This window comes from Somniosus microcephalus, chromosome 6, assembly GCF_052327205.1.
Source record: "Somniosus microcephalus isolate GS21.2 chromosome 6, FLI_Smic_1.0, whole genome shotgun sequence".
NCBI classification, from domain to species: domain Eukaryota; kingdom Metazoa; phylum Chordata; class Chondrichthyes; order Squaliformes; family Somniosidae; genus Somniosus; species Somniosus microcephalus.
This window is the reverse complement of record NC_140992.1, coordinates 211,447,134-211,460,136: the sequence shown is the minus strand read 5'-3', so window position 1 is coordinate 211,460,136 and position 13,003 is coordinate 211,447,134. Positions and strand designations below refer to the sequence as shown.

Here is a 13,003-nt window from a genome sequence, read left to right as displayed (position 1 = left end):
ACACACTGTAAGGGCTATTCGACCATGTGGGGGAGTGCAGCCAAGATCAGGGCTTCACACTGTAAGGGCTATTCAACCATGGGAGGCAGTGCAGCCAAGATCAGGGCTTCACACTGTAAGGGCTATTCCACCATGGGAGGCAGTGCAGCCAAGATCAGGGCTTCACACTGTACTGAGAGCCCGTCCTTTCTCTTGCAGGGCAAGCTGGCACACAATAGAAGGCAGCAGCAATGGACCGGGGGAGGCCGTCCTGAACTTAAAGACCTCAGCGATCTGGAGCAACGAGTGGAATGGATTATGGCAGGCCGGATGATTGGCCCCGTCACCACTGGAGATGCTGACCCCGTCCTGGACAGCAATGGTAAGGTCATCACCTTTTTGACCTCTCTCCTTCGACTTGTGCCTCACACCAGCATCCTTTGCCACTATTGAACCAATACAGTGCATTACAGCACTCATGCCTCCCTCGCTGCCGCCCTGTCCTCACACTAAAGCAACTCTTGTACCTCCCTGCTTTCAGATGCTGATTCGCCAGGTGAGGAGGCGGGCCCTCAAGCTGCCACTGTGACTGATTCTGAAGGCGAGGAGGAGGAAGAGGAAGCCGGACCATCAGTGCCACCCTCAGCCGAGGCAGCCCATGGCCATAATGGGGACACGTCTTCCCTGGAGGGGAGCAGGAGGGAAGGGTCTGAGGAGGGTGAAGCTCCGGGGCCCAGCGGGCTGCAGCAACGCAGGGGGATAGGGAAGCTCGGTGGCCTTCTCCCCGAAGAGAGAGTCTGGCCTCCAGTCCTGCTACAGTGAGCGCAGAGGAGGTGCGGCTCCTCGCTGAAATGGGCGCCCAGGCGGAGCACAGGCGCACTGAGCTCATGGCTGCAGTGGCAAGGATGCCTGACTCCATAGAGTCACTGGCAAGGAGTGTGCAGGACTTCGGTGCAGCACTGGCAAGGAGTCTGCAGGACTTCGGTGCAGCACAGGTGGCTTCCACGCAAGTGCTTAGTCGTGCCATGCAGTCAGTGGCTGGTCTGATGCAGACACAGATTAGGGCCACACGAGCACTGACTGCTGCCACCCTCGCTGGATCGGGCAGGATTCGCCGGGGCCGTCGCCGTGCCGCAGCAGGCCAGCAGTCTGTGCTTCAGCAGATTGCTCCACATGCTTCAGTGCTGCCCCATGCGAGTGCCAGTGTGTCGTCCGACCAGGGAGTGCCTGTGCTCTGTCAGGATGGCAGCATTCCTGCTGCCAACACTGTCACTCCTCCACTGCAGCTGCCACCACCCGTAGGACAGACTGCTGCTGCCCATGCAGAGTTGGAGCAGTCAGCAGCCAGGCCCTCCAGGCCCAGAGCTGGTCCAGGCCGTCCCCCAAGGGTATCTGCCGACTCACTTTCTGACACTCAGCAGCCTTCCCCCAGCCTTGCTGCAGCCACTGGGGTCCCATTGCGGAGGAGCTGCAGGGTGGGAAGGGGCCAATCTCGCAAGCGAAGCAGATCACCCTCGCAGGCCAAAAAGTAGGAGGTGTGGCAAAATGCTGTGAATTTTTTTAGTCAAGGCCGAGGATCGTGGTCATTTTTGGTTAACTCTTTTGTTCATTGTCTCCAGGTTGTGAGAGCCAGTTATGTGTCTGACTGGTTTTTTTGGGGGTTTCTCTGTATTTGTTTGTCATGCGGGAAGGGCACAGAGTTTGTTAAATAAATAATTGTCTTTATTCAGATTGTGCATGTTTGCTCTTTGAACTATTTGTTGCCTTGACTGGCTCAGGGTTTGCAGAACGGTTCCATTCATGTTCTTTCAATGGCACAAGCCATTCCCTCAGAGGGGGCCTAGAACTGACTTGCAATAAGCCGCTGACGGACGGCCCTTGCACTTTGTGCCTCCCTCCCGTCTTGGTGCTCCTCCTCCTCCTCCTCCTCCTCCTCCTCTGGTGGTCCTCCAATGTCTACTGGCAGTGGCTAAGTCCTGAGGATAGCCAGGTTGTGCAGCATGCAGCACACTACAAGGAAATGGGAGACTCGCTCAGGCGAGTACTGAAGGGCTCACCCGGAATGGTCCAGACAGTGGAACCATTGCTTTAGCACACTGATTGTGTGCTCAATGATGTTCCTGGTTGCTTGATGGCTCTCATTGTATCGTTCTTCAGCAGGGGTGCTGGGCGCACGGAGTGGGGTCATCAGCCAGGTGCACAAAGGATAGCCCTTGTCCCTGAGAAGCCAACCTCCTGGGTGAGCCGGGGCTTCGAAAAGGCCTGCCACAGAAGTCTGGTGCAGGATGAAGGCGTCGTGGCTGCTGCCTGGAAAGCGGGCATTGACAGCTAGTATCAGTTGTCTGTGGTCACACACCAACTGCACGTTCAACGAATGGAACCCTTTCCGGTTGCGGTAATCCTCGGCATTCTCTTGAGGCACCCGCAAAGCCACATGCGTGCAGTCAATGGCGCCCTGGACCATGGGGAAGCCCGCTATTCTTGCAAATCCCATTGCGCGCTCTTGCTGCTTGTCCAGGGTCATGGGGAAGGAAATGTACTGACGTCTCCTTTTGAAGAGGGCATTCATGACTTGGCGGATGCAGCAATGCACCGCAAACTGGGAGACATTGGCAATGTCCCCAGTAGCGGATTGGAAGGAGCTGGTGGCATAGAAGTTGAGAGCCACTGTCACCTTCACTGCCACCGACAGAGATGTCCTGCTCCTCAGCTGAGGCTGCAGATCTGTCTGAAGCAGGTGGCAGAGCTCAGTGACCACCTCCCTTCTGAATCAAAGCCTTCGAATACACTGCTCCTCAGACATGTTGAGGTATGAGAACTGCTGGCGGTATACCCTGGGAGGGTAAGGCCTCCTGTGCCGACGCCTGTTGGCCCTCCTCCATCTGGCCATGATTGGCACTCTCTCTCGGCGTCTCTGAGCCCTCTCAATGCAATGGAGAAACCCAACGTTTCCACCCATTGCAGCCTCCATAATATGTGGCCACTCAAGGCTATGGCACTGAAAAATCAATCCAACTTCAAAGTTCTGGGCTGAAGCCAGAAGTACCTGTGCGAGCGCTGACTCAATGCAGAAAGCTCTCTTCCTTTGTCTCTCTGCAAATCTCTCTCTCTCTCACACAGAAGGAGTGGTCCAAAAATGGCTACCACTAAGAAGCCAGGAAGAGCCCCCTTTAAATAGCACCCCCCCCCCACCCCACAACGACTGGGAACCGTTCCAGTCAACCAGTCGCTGGGAGCGCCAGGTGAAAAGAAGGGGGGCGCCACTGAAGTTCCGGTTCGGGGCGCACCAAGGGCGTTGCACCATGAAATGACATAAGGATCTGCGCGCGCAGCTGAGCGGGCGTTGCGGTTTTGCACCGCCACTAAATGTCCGCTAAATTTCGCGAGAGGCGCAGGTCTTGCCGTGCCCGGGCGCTAGCCGCTTCGCGCGCCACTTATCACCCTCTTAAGGCACTAGTGGCTGTTGCTAACAACTGAATTTCTCCCCCTATGACAGGTAGAGTAAGTGGAGTAGCTAATAATGCTTGAAAAGGTAAATCATGCTTGAAAAAGGTAAATCATGCTTGACTAATCTACTGGAATTTTTTGAGGGTATAACTGGTAGAATAGATAAGGGAGAACCAGTGGATGTGGTGTATTCGAACTTTCAGAAGGCTTTCGATAAGGTCCCGCATTAGAGATTAGCGTGCAAAGTTAAAGCACACGGGATTGGGGGTAAGGTACTGTCTTGGATAGAGAACTGGTTGGCAGACCGGAAGCAAAGAGTTGGAATAAACGGGTCTTTTTCCGAGTGGCAGGCAGTGACTAATGGGGTACCATAGGGATCGGTGCTAGGACCCCAGCTATTCACAATATATATCAATGATCTAGATGAGGGAACTAGATGTAATATCTCCAAGTTTGCAGACGACACAAAGCTGGGTGGGCGTGTGTGCTGTGAGGAGGATGCAGATAAACTCCCGTATGATTTGGCCAGGTTGGGTGATTAGGCAGATGCATGGCAAATGCAGTATAATGTGGATAAATGCGAGGTAATCCACTTCAGTGGCAAAAACAGGAAGACAGATTATTATCTGAATGGCAATAGAGTGGGAGAAGGGGAAGTGCAACGAGACCTGGGCGTCCTTGTGCACCAGTCGCTGAAAGTAAGCATGCAGGTGGTTAAGAAGGCAGTTTTGGTCACCTTATCTGAGGAAGGATGTTCTTGCCATGGAGAGAGTGCAGCTAAGATTCACCAGGCTGATATCTGGGATGGCAGGAATGACGTATGAGGAGAGATTGGGTCGATTAGGCTTATACTCGCTGGAGTTTAGAAGAATGAGAGGGGATCTCATTGAAACTTATAAAATTCTAACAGGACTAGACAGACTAGATGCAGGAAGGATGTTCCTGATGGCGGGGGAGTCCAGAACCAGGGATCACAGTCTAAGGATAAGGGGTAAGCCATTTAGGGCTGAGATGAGGAGGAATTTCTTCACCCAGAGAGTGGTGAACCTGTGGAATTCTCTACCACACAAGGCAGTTGAGGCCAATTCATTAAATATATTCAAGAAGGAGTTAGATATATTTCTTAAGGCTAAAGGGATCAAGGGATATGGGGAGAAAGCAGGGACAGGGTACTGAATTTGGATGATTAGCCATGATCTCATTAAATGGCGGAACAGGCTCGAGGGGCCGAATGGCCTACTCCTGCTCCTATCCTCTATGTTTCTATGTTTCTAATCCAAGTGCTGCCTGGTTCAACAGCACTGAGCAAGAACATAAGAACATAAGAACATAAGAAATAGGAGCAGGAGTAGGCCAATCGGCCCCTCCTGGAAATACCAGAGTTTTGGGGTGGGGGCATGATTGGAACACAGTGCGAACTGAGAGGCAAGAATTTGGGGCAAGACCCATTTACACCAGGGGATTTCCATCCCTTCCTAGCCCCACTAATGAATTCCATGGAGCGGAAAGTGGGCGACTGCGCCCCTGCCCTCCATTGTGACTTAATTGTTTGAAGATGGGAATGTCAGATTGACAGGCTGCCCCCAGAAGTCCCACCAGTTCCACCTATTGTATAGCCAGCACACTTGTCATACAGAACTGTATTTGGGTCCCACAATGCTGTATCCAATGGGCAATTAATCCAAGAGAGATTTATTGCCATTTGGACATCAGTAGACCATGGAAAAGAATTTGGAAGATTTAATACTTAGCAAGCTGGCCTGCACCTGCTCCCATTTGACATTGTGGCAAGTTGCTACTCCGAAACACTGCTTGCTCTGTGGGGTGGGCACCACCAGTAGCATCTTTAATGCTGCAAGGTGCCTGTGCCTAATATTCAAATGCTCCTATCCCTGTGATTTGGGAAAAGGTCAAGCGAGGGCAAACAGGTGGACAGAAATCCTGCCCTGCTACAATTCCAGCAGCAGAGCAGGGCCTCTGGAATATTTATACTAAGGAGTTTAAAACTCGTATTGTCTAAAATTTGCCTGGCTATAGGCCGGTACCAGTTGATAATGTGAATCAGCACCATATACAAATGAAAATAGATTCTCATCTTCATGCTACTTCCATTTTTTTTAAATGCTATCGGAATGTGGGCAATGATGCCAAGGCCACATTATTGCCCATCCCTAGTTGCCCTGAGAAGGTGATGGTAGGCCTTCTCCTTGAACTGCTGCAGTCCTTGTGGGGATATCAGTCCCACAATGGTGTTAGGCAGGGAATTCCAGGATGCTGACCCAGCGAAATGAAGGAACAGCAATACATGTTCCAGTCAGGATGCTGTGTGACTTGTATTGGACTCAACGGGAATCAAGGGATATGGGGATCGGGCTGGAAAGTGCAGTTGAGGTCAAAGATCAACCATGATCTTATTGAATGGCAGAGGAGGCTCGAGGGGCCGTATGGCCTACTCCTGCTCCTAATTCTTAAGTTCTTATGTTCTTATTGAAGATGACTTTGAATAGTGCTCCCACAATATTTATGCTCTTGTACTTCTTAGTTATAGAGGTCATAGAGGAGGAAGGCGTTAAGTCTGTGTGTTCCAGTTATGGTTAATATGAATCACTGCACACAGACCACAAGAATAACTTTAACAGGTCTTTACTAGTCGAAGGTCAGGGCTGAACTGCCCAATAAATCATTACACAGCACTTATATACCAGTGTGGTCACCACCGGTATTACAGTATACAGCAGCCAAGATAAAGTAGTGCATCTCTTAAAATAGTTCTCTTAAAGGTGGAACGGTTACATACACCACAATCCTCCCTTTTTAGCTTAACAGTATATATTCCCCATTAACATAACATAATAACATATATACACAACTTCATGTAAAAACAGTTCACAGATTCAGTCTCTGAGGAGGCCTCCTGATCCGAGACGGATAACGCCTTTCAGGGGTCTCTGGTTCTCGTTGCTGGGGTGACTCATCTAATAGTCCTTCACTGGACTTAACAACTTGAACTTTCGTAACTTCAGAACCAGCATTGTTGACTTCTAAAGGCTCGAGTACCTTGGGAAGTTTTTCTGCTTCCAGACTGATTTGGCTCAGTTCGGAGGGACCACGTGCGTGACCTGGTAGGGGTGATAATGGTTCAGATGAGTCATCATCTTCTGCTTCCTCTCTATTGTCTTCTATTTCCTCCATCACTTCAGCTTTTGCCTATGCCACCAATTCCCTGAGTGGCTTATTACTGCTGACACTGCTCACAAAAGGGTGCTCTTTCTTCTTAGCTTTCAACTGATCGATGAATTTGACATATTCCCTTTCTTGCTCAGCTTTGATTCGTTTGGCCTCATCGCACAGACAGTTTGTGTGTTCCTGTTCCATTTTCTCAATCAGCTGCTTCTGCTGTCTTTCCAGATTCTCCAACTCTGTGTCAAAGAACTTTTTCTTTGCATTCATCTCTTGCTCAAAACGGCGAATAATTTGTTCTAATTGCTGTTGTAGTTTGAAATTGAGTTGAGTTCGAGCCCGGTGTTCCTCCTTCTGAAGCAACCGCAACTCTCGCAGCTCCTGCCGCCTTAGGAATCGCATTTCCTCAGCTTTCTTCTCATCCTCACCAATAATCTTTGAAGTAGTGACACTCACTTCCACTCCATCGACAACAAATTTTCTAGTTCGTTTCAGAGTTTTGTTGTATGCTTGTTACCCCGTATTGATAGAGAGCCACTTTCCTTGTTTAAAGAGAGATCACCTGAAAGGGAAATGTTCAAGTCAACGCTATCGGATGCAGATATGCTACCCGAATCAGAATTTCTCTTTGACTTTCTATTGGTAGAATCTACTGCTCCATTGAGAGTTAATGAATTCGGGACCAGAGTGACTTGTTTATCAGATTTACTTTCCTTTTCATTTCTGGTTAGCAATTCTTTTTCATTCTTTGAATCAGCAGTGCCCTCAGAAATGTGCATGTCTGTAGACTGGACAGACTCAGAATTCTCTGTCAAACTATGTTGTTGTTGTTCAGTGGAATTCTGTTCTGATACTTTGTTCTCTTCTGAAGCATTTATGCACTCCTTCGTTTTTCCATCATTAGTCTGCAAGTCCATTTTAGACTTGTCTTTTGCACATGGGCTGGTCTTACCATCATCAGTTCCAGAGTCTGAGCTGATTGCCTTCACCGAGTTCTCACTCTCTGCTTTGTCACTGTCACTGCTGCATATGCCCTCATCCAATATTCTGGACAATCGTTCAGGTTTGACATCTTTTTTTCCGGAATCTACCATTATTGCTTTTAGGGAGTGCCAGTCCATATTTATTTTCCTGATCCACTCCCGTCCCAGAAGTGGTGGACCTCCCTCAGGTAGTACATATAAGTCCATTCCTTGATGTTCTTTGCCCTTGTGTACCACCTTGACCTTTATCTTTCCGATGGGGTATACTCTTTGCCCCGTGTATGTCTGCAATACTATCTCCGTATCCCATAGGGGAATATGTGTGAATAACCTTTTGTAATCTTGCTTATTCATGACCGTCAACGCCGATCCGGTGTCCAATTCCATCTTCACTTGGACTCCTGCTATCTGAAGTGTGACCCAGATAGTTTGTAGGTCAGCTTCCTTACTCACATTGTGAACTCTCAGACTACCCAGTTCCTTGCTGTTGGAGTCTGAATCCGAATTCTGTTCATCCGAACTCTTCTCAGCCACCTTATGTACCTTTCTGCACTTTTCCTGCTGTGACTTTTTGTTGCTGGTCTTCTTTCCTGACCGGCATACTTTAGCTATGTGACCAAGCTTGCCACATTTTCTACATTCCTGATTTTTAAACCAGCATTGGTTCTGATCGTGTGTTGTCTTTCCACAACGATAACATTTCGCTGTACCCAAAGCCATTTGATCTACGCTGAGTACCGCTGCCTTCAGCTGCATTTCCGCAGTGCCTCTCGCTGCGGCTTCGTGCGATGCTGCAATAGTGACAGTCTTATCAAGTGTAAGATCATTCTCTTCAAGCAGCCGCTTTTGTGTTCCTTCTTTCGACAATCCACACACGAATTTGTCTCTCAGTGCCTCTGTCAGTCTTTCCCCAAACTGACAGTATTTCGCTAGCTTACGCAGTTCAATTAAATACTCCGCGTTGCTTTCCTCTTTCAGTTGCGTTCTCGCATAAAATTTAAATCGTTCTGCTAACATCAGCGGTGTGGGGTTCAAATGATTTCTCAGGACAGCAACAATATTAGCGAAAGCCTGATCCGCCGGTTTAGCTGGTGATAGAAGATGCTTCAATAGCCCGTATGTCTTCGTACCCATTGAGTTTAGTAAGGTTAGTGCTTTATCTTCATCTGATATTTTATTCAACTAATCTCTATGCGTTCTACATACGTGGCCCAATCTTCAACATCGGGATCGAAATCGTTGATGTTACCACGCTTAGTCATCCTCGCAATCTTCTTGAGAACAAAAAGAAATTTTTATTTTTATTTTTTTCAAAATGGCGGTTTCCCGCGCTTGTCTTCTTCCCCCGCCTACGAAAATGGCGGCTTCCCGCGTTTGCCTTTCTCCCCCGCTGGCTGTAATGGCGATTGCCGTATTGCTGCGTTCGCCCTCCCCAGCGGTTCTCAAATCGTGCCTCCCAGCCCCTCTTGCAGTCCGGTCCTTTCCCCTGGCTGCGGCTGAGTTCTCCGCGTTTTTTTAATTTTTTAATTTTATCCCGCGCCTCGCGGCCTCGGTATCTGCCCGGCCTTTTTCCCCGGTCGCGGTCGAGCTCTCTCTCGACGCTGTTGCATCTCCCAGCCCGCTTGCAGCCCGGTCTTTTACACCGGCTGCATTTGCATTCACCGCGGCTCCCGTGCCTTACGCTGCCCCAGTCTCAGCGCCTCTGGCCCCGACTTCTGTCCGGCTCTTTTCCCCGGCCGTGGTCGAGTTCTCCGCCCTTATACCCTCCGTTTTTCCCTCCCCTACATCACAGCCAACGTGGCCGATTTGCTGCTCGTCGCTGATCGGCTTACCCACCACCGTGATAGAAGGGATGATCACTGCCTGTTGCTGATGGAAGGCTTCGTGTCAGGATTCTTCCTTGCTCTTCAGACCCGAGTCTTTTCTCAGCAGGATGATGAGGGCGGATGCCTCTTCTCGACGCCCGTTAAAGTGCCTTGGATATGTCTCTGCCGCAGGGTAAGATCGTCATCGTCGCCACTGTTAAGTCTGTGTGTTCCAGTTATGGTTAATATGAATCACTGCACACAGACCACAAGAATAACTTTAACAGGTCTTTACTAGTCGAAGGTCAGGGCTGAACTGCCCAATAAATCATTACACAGCACTTATATACCGGTGTGGTCACCACCGGTATTACAGTATACAGCAGCCAAGATAAAGTAGTGCATCTCTTAAAATAGTTCTCTTAAAGGTGGAACGGTTACATACACCACAGAAGGCGCTGTCGAAGTAAACTTGGTGAGTGGCTGCAGTATATCCTATCAATCGTACATACTGCAGACTGCAGAGAATGTTCCCCAGTGGGTCCCACTGATGATATCAGCTTACATTGTCCATTCTGATACTATTCTCCAGGGTCTAAACTGAACCACCACCAATGCACTTTTTGCTATTATTGCTTCTATCTAAGTCAAACTATCTAACCATTGCAATTAATATAGAATAATTTGAATTAATCTTCAGACATTTTAATAAATGTTTATTAATCTTGAACTGAAAGTACAGCACAATTGCAAATTTGTTACAAATAGCATACAAAGTCACAATTATATGCCAAAATTCCTTTGAAAGATTAAACTGGGAGTCAAATGAATGTGATTTTGTAAAGTATTATGCAGCAGTGATCAAAAAGATGAAATTTTGGAGTGGATTGGAGAAAATTCCTTACTCAGGTGGAGGATACTGGCCCCAGACAGATCGTACTGAGATAGAGGAGACTGGCCCTAGAGAGATTGTACTGAGATAGAGGAGACTGGCCCTAGATAAAACTTACTGAAGTGGGGAAGACTGGCCCCAGACAGTTCGTACTGAGATAGAGGAGACTGGCCCCAGAGAGATCGTACTGAGAGAGAGGAGACTGGCCCGAGATAAAACTTACTGAAGTGGGGAAGACTGGCCCCAGACAGATCGTACTGAGATAGAGGAGACTGGCCCCAGACAGATCGTACTGAGATAGAGGAGACTGGCCCTAGAGAGATTGTACTGAGATAGAGGAGACTGGCCCTAGATAAAACTTACTGAAGTGGGGAAGACTGGCCCCAGACAGATCGTACTGAGATAGAGGAGACTGGCCCCAGACAGATCATACTGAGATAGAGGAGACTGGCCCCAGAGAGATCGTACTGAGAGAGAGGAGACTGGCCCTAGATAAAACTTACTGAAGTGGGGAAGACTGGCCCTAGATAAAACTGACTGAAGTGGGGAAGACTGGCCCCAGACAGATCGTACTGAGATAGAGGAGACTGGCCCCAGACAGATCGTACTGAGATAGAGGAGACTGGCCTCAGACAGAACTTACTGAGATGAAGGAGACTGGACCTAGCCAGGAGAATGGCCAAGGGATAGCTAGATGGTTCCTTTTCTATAATACTCAAATACATCTCTCAGCAGATTGAACCAGTAGTGGCATTGATAGTATTCATAAAAATGCCCACCAGTTGGATGATCCCACACTGCACAATAAGCATGACAACTTGGATGGCCATTTAACCATACCATTTGGATGGAGCTGCTGATTAAATTTTAAATCTTAATTATTAACATACCCATTTGTCATTGTTCACTGGTCTACCTATATCATTTCATACTTGAATCATAATCAGAAATTATGCAGGTTGGTATTGTTCCAACGTATCCAACTCTTTTCAAAATTTTTGCTTGAAAAAATTGGAATAGTAGATAAATTACACAAGATGCACACAAAATTGCTACAGAATCGGTCCGCAGGTTTTGTCTATGTACATTTTAATCTTTTGGGAGTTTGAACAGGACTTCTTGTTGAATTACCACACAGCTTTTAATTAATCTAAGGCACACTAGAAAAAAAGCATAATCAAAAATGAGCTTTTTAACGCACATATGGAATAGCACACATTTGAGTGTGCAGTGTTAACAAATAATCCTCAATCGTCAGACAGATGTTTGAGAATTGTCTCCTCTGATATTCGGTTCCTTGGAGAATTTCTCTGCAAAAGAAATGTTCAGTTGTTGAAAGAGTTTAGCAATTCCAGAGGTATTAAATCCATTCTGGAATCTACGAGCAGCAAACACATAGAGAATAGGATTGATGCAGCTGCTGGTGACTGCCAAAGCTCCTGCCAAATTCTCCACCTTTTCACTGATGTTCAGCAACATTTTGGAGACTTCTGGGTTTGATGTCTTTGTCAATATTGTAGAAACTGTTAACAGGTTTCTGATGTGATATGGCAGCCAGCAAACTGCGAAAGCAATCACGATGCTCCTGATCACCTTGACCGACTTGCTTTTACTTTGAAAAGTCATTTTTTTCATTCTTCTTGCAACAAGCGCATAACAGACAGACAATACGAGAAATGGAATGGCGAAGCCCACTAATATCTCAAGTATGATTAGTCCTTTCTGTTGCTGATAACTGGCATGCAATCGTAAACACTGTAGTTGTTCAACGTGCATTGCTTTCTGATCTATAACAACAGGAACAGCAAAGAGAAAGGCTGAGACCCAGACGCCGATGCTTACTTTCCCAACTGCTCCACGTCTCCACCATTTATGAATAGCAAATGGGTACAGCACAGCCACGAAGCGCTCAATGCTCATCACTGTAATGAAAAACACACTGGCGTACATGGTGCAATGGATCACATACAACAAAACTTTGCAGAAAAGTGCTCCAAAAACCCAACTATCAGCGAAGGAATAAATCCAAAATGGCAAAGTGATGAGGACAGTGAAATCTGCAGCGGCCAGGTTTAATATCAGCATGACAGGTGGAAACTTCTGCTTAACGTTACAAAGAATAATCCAGATCACCAATGAATTCCCCAACATGCCAACGAGAAAAATTAGAGTAAAGACGACACAGACAACAGCCTGCTGCACGCCCACAGAAGATAAAGTCGAGTTGGACAACTCCATTTAGGTGAAAGCTTGAACAGTTACAGCCTGGTGCTAACAACTCAAATGTGTCTAAGATAGAAGCTGTGAATTGTATCCTTTGATCAGTAACCACATCGAAACCTGTCAGAGATGTGAAACACGAGTCACTCCATTGTTCATTAGCCAAAATGACAATTTGATTCACAGTTATGCCATTTACAGATTTGCCATTAGCAGCACTGAAACCAGGCTTTCCTAGAGTCATAGTCATAGGCCCTTCAGACCATCGTGTCCGCGCCGGCCATCAAGCCCTGTCTATTCTAATCCCATTTTCCAGCACTTGGTCCATAGCCTTGTATGCTATGGTGTTTCAAGTGCTCATCTAAATGCTTCTTGAATGTTGTGAGGGTTCCTGCCTCTACCACCCTTTCAGGCAGTGAGTTCCAGATTCCAACCACCCTCTGGGTGAAAAAGTTTTTCCTCAAATCCCCTCTAAACCTCCTGCCCCTTACCTTGAA

General features: G+C 47.6%; 1 protein-coding gene across 1 annotated transcript; it reads right to left on the bottom strand.

The window, feature by feature from the left end:
- Positions 1 to 11,540: 11,540 nt before the first annotated feature.
- LOC147116436 (leukotriene B4 receptor 1-like) lies at positions 11,541 to 12,524 on the bottom strand. The gene has a single exon (XM_085989520.1). The coding sequence runs from the start codon at positions 12,522 to 12,524 to the stop codon at positions 11,541 to 11,543; it is 984 nt and encodes a 327-aa protein (XP_085845646.1).
- Positions 12,525 to 13,003: the final 479 nt, after the last annotated feature.

Excerpts from the sequence above, each read along its gene's own strand:
- LOC147116436 (XM_085989520.1), bottom strand. The coding sequence starts at position 12,524 with ATGGAGTTGTCCAACTCGACTTTATCTTCTGTGGGCGTGCAGCAGGCT.